The sequence below is a fragment of the Ipomoea triloba genome, chromosome 12 (assembly GCF_003576645.1).
Source record: "Ipomoea triloba cultivar NCNSP0323 chromosome 12, ASM357664v1".
Lineage (NCBI taxonomy): Eukaryota > Viridiplantae > Streptophyta > Magnoliopsida > Solanales > Convolvulaceae > Ipomoea > Ipomoea triloba.
In genome coordinates, this window is record NC_044927.1 from 7697074 (window position 1) to 7705986 (window position 8913).

The window sequence follows — 8913 nt, forward strand, 5'->3', positions numbered from 1 at the left end:
ATATATATATATATATATATATATATATATATATATATATATATATATATATATATATATATATATATATATATATATGGAAAAAAAATAGTCTGGGTGTATAGGAAAATGATGTGAACTGTAGAATTTTATTAGAGAAAGAAAATGCTAGAAATGGAGAGAAATTTGACAAAGAGATGATGAGACTTGAGAGTGACCGTGTGGTGTGTTAAATATTTATTTTAAAAAAAAAATCTTTCTCAAGAAGAATTCTTTGTAAAATTTATGTTCAAATAGTATGGTACCGCGTGAGAAATTTTAAAATTAGCTTATTGATTCTTGGATTCAATGATTCATCAATATGCCTAGTTTTTTATGATTGATTTTCCGGTTCGCCTTGAGCTAATACATTAGAGATCAGATATACTTACCAAGTATATTTGAATTTTTGATTTTTAATAAATTCTTTGATAATGTCAAAATACTAGCCAATTGAATATAGACGTAAAAGAGAATGCGTTCACAAAAATTGCTTCTATTAAATTTTATGATAGCTTAGTCAAGGAACCAAGTTTATCATTAGTTGTAAATGACTGAATTAATGTGTGAAAGGTAAAAATTTCCATGTTGTATGGTCATATTTAATGGATGCACAGATGATAGGACCAAAAATACAAAATATTTTTATTTGTGTACCAATTTGAAAATTTATGTTGTCAATACTCTAATTGAGAATATAATGTGGCTGTATTTATATATATATATATATATATAAAAAGTGTAAAAAATTCATCTAGTAGCCCCGAAAGTAGTGACCAAGTGGATAGAATATGATTCTTGTATTTGAAGATCACAAATTCGATCCTTGCCAACACCTTCATATTCAAAATTGTTGTATGTGGTTTTCTTAGTGTAGTTTACATCTCCTGTGTCGTTTGTGAACTATTACAGAAGAATTGATGAGTTTACGTAGTGCACATCCTAGAGTAGTGACTACGGGTTCTCAATTAATGTTAAAAGAAAAGGTAAAACAACGGGGACTTAATTATTATTATTATTATTATTATTATTATTATTATTATACTGCACTGTTATCTATCTGTATACCGTGAGATACACACAACTAATCCAAAAACAAAAAAAAAAACAAAAACAAAAACAAAAAAAAAAAACTTTATTGAATCTCATTTAAAGATAACTATATATTCATGTCTTTTAAAAATATTATTGTATATATATGAGTTAAATTTTAGTTATACTAATTCAAGTTGCTTTTCAGACGTTATTGAATGGTATGTTGCTTTCCAGAAGTGGTCTTCATCTAGCCTGCCCAGTTAAGTCCTCCCAACTCAGAACAACTACTACTTGCTACAATGCTACTTGCTAGTATATAGGCGCTTTTGTTATATTAATTTCATTTCACGTACTCTTTAGTCACACAATTATAACCACATTTTTACATTAATTATTCATTTTATTAAATTAAGTCCATATGCTTTTTGAAAATTGGCTTAACTAACTTTCAAACATAGACTAAGTTTGGTCGTGGGTTTTTAAAATTTTAAAAGCTAACACCCTTTTGGCAAATTATTCTGTGGACTCGAGTCTAAAATACACAATTTATATACTGAATGTTCACAATTCAAATTATAAACCTTCAGTATGTAAATTGTAACGGGACCTTGCAAGGTAGACCCGGGTTCACATTATGTAAATTAATGACTAAAATTAATAATAATAATAATAATAATAATAATAACAACAACATTTGGGTCCTCCGAATATACTAATTTTGTCACATGTAGTCTTAAACTTTCAAATTGATCACCTGTCGTCCTTCGACTTTCAATTGTTACCGTCTGTGGTCCAAGTTAACCACTTAGGTCCGTCAACTATCAAATTTTAATCACCTATGGTCCTTACAAGAGACCACATCTGGTTAAATTTGAAAGTCAAAGGATCATGGGTGATTAACTCTGACTACGGATGATAACAATTTGAAAGTCGAAGGACCACGGGTGGCCAATTTGAAAGTTTAGGACAAAACGTGTGACAAAATCACTATACTCTGAGGATCTCATATAACATTAACTCTAAAAATAAACAATGTGAGAATTCTAAACAATTTAAATGAAATATAAATTTATCACATTAATTTTAGACTGAAAATGAAACTAACTTTATATTATACATGCAACACACTGCAAACAAAATGGGAGGAGAATATTTGCTTAAGGGGCGGACCATCTTCGGTGTTTGGAAATTTTTGCACTATAGACTTTTCAACTTTCAATATTATCTTTAAAAAACATAAAAAAATATTTTCCCCAAAGTCCACACGGTTGATTGGTTCAAATTTTGTGTATACATACAGATATTCCTTCCACCAGTTATGATTTGGCAATTCCAGTTCCACCTGCGTGCTCTCTGATTTGAGTGTGTACGTCACTGCTTTACGTCCCTTTGTATTAATTAAGATTTGATATGTTAAAAATCATATACTTATGCGAAGGACCTTGTGGTCCAGTGGCATCAAACCCTTCCCTTTATATGGAGGTGGTGGGTTCGAGCCTCAGTGGAGGCAATACTGACTCTTGTGCTGTTGAATGCCCAATACCCCTCATGCTCCGACCTGAGGCTAAACCTTTGCTTACTGTGCATCTGAGTTCTGCTGGACAATTGATCCTCACCTAATCCGTCTCCATATAGCATATGAGAGCACAATAAATTTTTGGGGGATGAAATAATTAATCATTGTCAACAAAATAGGGTCCAATGTTCATTTACTTGAAAAAAAAAAAAAGTACGTATTATTTATAGCATCCGTTAAGACATTCACTATACATTATGAACAGTTTTTTCTTTTTCTTTTTTGAAAACAATACATTATGAAACACAGAATTTGTGGTATATTAATTCAGGAGTATATTGCAAATACTGGAATAAGTGAAACACACGGTAGACAGCATTACATAAGTGTACCTTCTTCTACATTTCAATTTCATCGACTTTTCTCAATAAGTTATGTCCACTCTACCTTTCTACCACTGTACTAGAAATGCCTCATGACTTCCATTATAGAAAGGGTTTTACTTGTTTATAGCTGCCTTAACCAACTTCTCGCTGAAATCCCAAAGCTTCTTTCCCAGAGCTTCATCTCTGGCAAAGGCGCTTGCCTCGTACTCATTACAGTCCAGAAAGTACTTTCCACTTATGTCTTTTAGGTCTGGATGGAGCGCCACATAGCTCGTTGTAGCTGCCCCCTGTATTATTGTCACAACATACGTACATTATTATTAAACTTATCATATTTATGTTAGTTCTGCATAGCTGACAATCAGATTTACCGAAGATATTGCAGATTAAAATATTTTGTACGAGCTAAGAAATTCAGAAATGTGTGAACTCTTGTGCTTTTGTCGTAAATCTGGCCAGCACTTTACCCCTTAATTAGGTCGGGCCGGTGTGAATGGAGATTAATCTGAGTATAGTACAGGCTTAAAGGTGCATCCTATAGTTAGCACCTGCTCAGGACACCTCGTAGTCTAACCAAAAATAAAAATTTACCTGATGGACATTCTTCCAGAGCATCCAAGTGAATAGTTTCATAATTCCTGCAGAAAAGGAAAAAGGGTAAAAGGAAAGATGAAACAGTTCAAAATGAGCTGAGTGCTTCTGTAAATTTGTATCCAGGATTTGAGAGGCATACTTGTAAAAAGAACAGAATGCCTCATAAGATTTGTCATTATCAACCCCGGGTGCACCGAGTTCACTGTAATATTAGTTCCCTCTTCCTGCATATCATTGTGAGTTGAGACTAGGACTTGGACTATAATACGTTGAAACAAATACAAAAGAAAACAGAATATAGAAGTTACTTGTAAACGACGAGAGAGCTCTTTGGCATGTAATATATTGGCTAACTTGGATTGCCCATATGCCATTTTGGCATGGTAACTGATAGTAGGAACAGAGGTGAGTAGGAGATATCACATAGTTTAGTTTTCCACAGCATTGTAAAAAATATTGGCCAGTATACCTGCTTTCATCATTAATTTTGTCAAACCGGATCCCTTCTTCGTACGTGTAAAGGTGAGCTACAGATGACAAGTTCACTATCCTACCCTGCACACCGGTAACATTTGCAGTCTCCTTCATTTTATCTAGAAGAAGGTTTGCCAAGTAGAAATGACCTGTAAAAGAACCCGAAAACAATTTTGAAATAATACCCTTGCAAGAGAAATGATTAAGCTTTAAAACTATAATGATTTTACCGAGATGATTTGTAGCAAATTGCATCTCGTATCCATCTTCCGAAAGCTGAAATGGACAGAACATAACACCAGCATTGTTTCTGAAAATTCAACATTTTCGCTGTTAGAGGCATCATTTGTTCATTAGAATCCGATAAAAATTAGTAAAGCTATGCATTGAGGATGGAGATAAATTACATGAGGATGTTGAGAGGAAGGTTAAGCGCTTTGAAATCGTCAGCAAATGCCTTAACTGATTTCAATGAAGAGAGGTCAAGTTTAAGAATATCAACATGAGCAGTGCTGTTATCCTTGAGAATGAGTTGTTTTGCTTCTTTTGCAGCATCCAACTTTCTTGCTGCAATGATGACATGGGCTTTCCTAAGGGCTAAAACTCTTGCCACTTCTAAACCAATCCCACTTGCACCACCTGTGCCCAGATTAAATTTTCAGGAGAGTGCCAACGCAATCAGTAAAAACAGTATACAAACTCAGAGGCTACACGGGCTTAGCTCACTGGTTCAAAAGGCAGTATTTGGGGCACGAGACCAAGGTTTAAAACTTGGTAGTGGCAGAGTGGGGATTTTGCCCAAAGTGAGCAGATCCCTTGTGCGCATCGGGCATTTGGCCCTGTCTACTGAGCCACTGAGTTACTGTGATTTACATCTTTCGAGATTCGATAATTAAATAAATGATGTTATTTTCTACTGACTATTCTTCATGGCTGTACTATGATTTAGGTAAGAGGTCTCAATTCAATCCCCACATACCCTGTCTCCCTAATAAGATGTACAGAAAATAAAACAAAAAATAGAAAGAAATTAAAGGCTCTCTACTTGCTGCATACTCCGTACATTTCTTCATGTCTGTACTATCAAAAAGGCTACTACGCGTGGTGGATTAATATAACAGCTAGTGGGGCAGTACTCTTAGTGGGTGGGTACAATGAAAGTGAAAGTCACCCTTCTCTCTTCTTTAGCTTTCACAGCTCAGATTCAGAACCCCTATGGCCCTATGCAGCCATGTCTCACCAACATTTTCCAGCATTTATACCCAAGCCTCTTTTTTTTGCTCATGACATTGATAGAATATAATGAAAATCTCTAGTGTATTATATGGACTTGTGAATATCATATATCACGTATGTATAGGGATTACACAATGGCCTTGTGATAATATTTGATTGATTTATTTCATTAAGTGTCAGTCAATTCATTATAGCCCATTAATAAAATGAAATATAGCATTATTCACCAAACAAACCAAGAACTAACAGAGGTCGTAGTTGGTCAACAGAGTGTGTACTGAAACAAACATTTCCTCAAATATCTACCATACTGTCTTCGATCAAATTAGGAAAAAAATCAAATTACTAAATAAACAAATTCAGTGAACAGTAATTTACAGGTTTATTTAAACAGCTGAAGCTATTAACCAGATCAAATTAATAGATAAACAAATTTGGTGAACAGTAATTTCCAGCATTAACTTCAACAGCTGAAGCTATTAACCAGATCAAATTAATAGATAAACAAATTCGGTGAACAATAATTTACAGCTTTCATTTAAACAGCTGAAGCTATTAACCAGATCAAATTAATAGATAAACAAAGTTGGTGAACAGTAATTTCCAGCATTCACTTAAACAGCTGAAGCTATTAACCAGATCAAATTAATAGATGAACAAATTTGGTGAACAAGAATTTACAGCTTTCATTTAAACAGCTGAAGCTATTAACCAGATCAAATTAATAGATAAACAAATTTGGTGAACAGTAATTTACAGCTTTCAATCCTTTAAACAGCTGAAGCTATTAACAATATCAAATTAATAGATAAACAAATTCGATGGACAGTGATTTACAGCTTTCGATCATTTAAACAGCTGAAGCTATTAAACAGAGCAAATTAATAGATAAACAAATTCATGAACATTAATCTACAGCTTTCATTTAAACAGCTGAATCTATTAACCAGATCAATTAATAGATAAACAAATTCGGTGCATAATAATTTTCAGCTTTCATTTAACAACTGAAGCTATTAACCAGAGAGCTGACAAACTTACATGCAAATGCATACTCAAAGAGAAAGATGATGCATACATAATTTAGTTCGAAATTGAGGTAGATTTATTCCTAAAATAAAACTAAACTACTATATATGCATAAAGTGAGACAGAAGAATTGAAAATACAGAGATTAAAGTGACTGCAAAGTTAGAAATGCCAAAGTATCGCGGCTGCAAAGAATGTGTTCGACATATTTCCCGACTGGGACAATGAGCCTGGAAGAATGCATGGAGAGGCAGTAAGGAAATTAGTAAACCTGTAATAATCGCAGTGAGATTGGAGGCATCAATGCCTTGAGTGACCTGCTCAGCAGTGGAAGCTGATCCAAACCCGCTCGGCCCTGGAATTCCTGTAATCAATCTCAACATCTTCTTTCCCTTTCTGGAATTATTCTCTCTCAGCTCGCTCTTCTCCCTGCACTGAAAACAAAGTAGAACTCGCTCCTCTATATATAGAGTAGATGAGTGTATGGGAGCAAGGAACAGAGTAGATGAGTGCAATTAAAAGTATACTGAAATTCTGGTACTGTACTTCAGTATTAAAATCCAGTGATGAAATTCTGGTAAGTTGAATTCTGGGCCACTGTAGGTGGTGAATTTGTTCGGCATTTAATGTCTTAGTCGGTGCCTTAATTCCAACCTACCTTTCAACCTAACGTAATCTGCTTAGTTGTGTGTGTTGGTGTTTATATTTTACATATGATCTGAATATAATTGTAGGCTATGCAACGAACATGATTATGAATGCAATATGAAGGGAAATGAGTGTAATTGAAAAAAATCTTTGTCATTCAAGTGAGTCAAGAACCCCAGATCAGTGTGTTTTCAATTTATATTATATTTATAGACTAAGATGGCATCTAGCTGTTATAACTTACAAGGGAGCTAATAGGTTAAGGGTGCATGTCTAAAGACTGTTTTTCTCATAATCAGGATGGCAACGAGAATATAGGGTGATTGTAATGAACTTAATTTCATGGATATTTTTTCAAATTTAACCTAAGATTATTGGATATTTTCATATTTGATCTCTAACTATTAATGGTCTCACGACTTTCAAAATCAGGAGCTCTTTGTACGCAGTAAACAAAGGTAAAGATGTGTTTGGTTCATGAGTTTACATATCAGGAATGAAAATGAAAATCATAGTTAGTGTTTGGTTGACAACTTTTTAAAACACAACTATAATTTGATTACCCTTTTAATTAAAAACATCATTCCTTAATTAAAAATGAGTATCGGCTATGTTTGGCAAACCTAGCTGAAAAGGTAGCTGAAAACTGAAAAGCTATAAGCTCGAAGCTGAAATCTGAAGAGCTATTAAGCTAGCTGTTATGCTTAAAAGTGTTTGGTAAAATTAACTTTTTGATAAGTTGATAAATGTAAAAAGACAAAAAAGGACATCGTCATACAATTTAAATAATTTTAAATTTAAATAGGTTTGTTTATATATTAAAATATAAAATAATGAAATCAATATATTTAAATAAAATATAAAGTAAGAACATATATTTGAAAATATACAAAGTAAAAAAAAAATTATAATTCATAAGATTAGTTCATACAAAAATTAATGTTCAAACATAAATATCAAACTGAAATTACAATCAAACATAATGAAAAGAAAATGTCAAAAGAGTTTTAATTGAGAGGGTAAAGAATGTCATTTATTTAAAATAATAAGGAGAAAGATGGAAAAAATTTAAAAAACTACTAGCTTATTTTGAAAAGCTACCCCAAATAGCGTTTCAAAATAAGCTCTTATTTTAAGTTACTAGCTTATTTTGAGAACATTACCAAACAGAGCTTATAGCTTATTAGTAGCTTAAAATAAGCTATAAGCTCCTAAATAAGCTCTGCCAAACAGAGCCTTCATCTCATTGGTAATCTGATTTTTAAGTTTGAATGAGTGCTTTTACATTTTTGTTTTGATTTTTTTTGTCCACATTGGTGTTTTGGATGTTATTATATTACGATAACTATTCATTTGTCTTAATTTTTTTTTTATTTTGTATTTTAAAAACCTTTATTTCCCATAATGGGAATAAAAGTTTCAAAAATTTGACTTTATTCGCATTATGGAGCCATATATAACCAAACATCTATATTGGTAACCATTCCAAATTCACCCTACATACAAAATATTTTCACTAAAATTCATTACATTATCAAGTATTTAATCTTATTCCGATTCTGATTCTCTTGTGCGAACCAAATTAACACACCTTAAGTCTAATTGTTCAAATTATCAAGCCGGGACGTGGGGTAGTGCCTGAGGTAAGAGAATAGGTTTGAAGAGTGACGAAAGGGGAGTGGATAGTTGAATGCTTGGTGTTGGTATTACTCCCAATTGCAAGCAGTTTGCAGTTGTTGGATCGATGGCGCGGACTTCATTTATTGAGAGCTTATCCGATCCTGAAACTGCACCGATATGATCAATGCAAGGGGCAAAGGAATGATGCCATTCCAAAACAATGACCGAACTGCACGAACACTTCGTGACAACACTCTATATTTTAATCTCTTTAATTTTTATTTTTATTTTTTATTTCAATCTATTCAATTTTTTTTAATACTATAATTAATTTGGAGAAGGTAATGGTTGCGTTTG

At 33.0% G+C, this 8913-nt stretch overlaps 1 protein-coding gene across 1 annotated transcript; it reads right to left on the reverse strand.

The window, feature by feature from the left end:
* Nucleotides 1-2820: 2820 nt before the first annotated feature.
* Nucleotides 2821-7096, reverse strand: LOC115998003 (short-chain dehydrogenase TIC 32, chloroplastic-like). The gene is made up of 8 exons (XM_031237454.1): nucleotides 6560-7096; nucleotides 4431-4662; nucleotides 4254-4333; nucleotides 4019-4172; nucleotides 3858-3936; nucleotides 3689-3773; nucleotides 3547-3593; nucleotides 2821-3242 (listed from the first exon to the last, which is right to left on the reverse strand). The coding sequence occupies exons 1-8, from the start codon at nucleotides 6669-6671 to the stop codon at nucleotides 3069-3071; spliced, it is 963 nt and encodes a 320-aa protein (XP_031093314.1). The 5' UTR covers nucleotides 6672-7096; the 3' UTR covers nucleotides 2821-3068.
* Between the last annotated feature and the right edge of the window lie 1817 nt (nucleotides 7097-8913).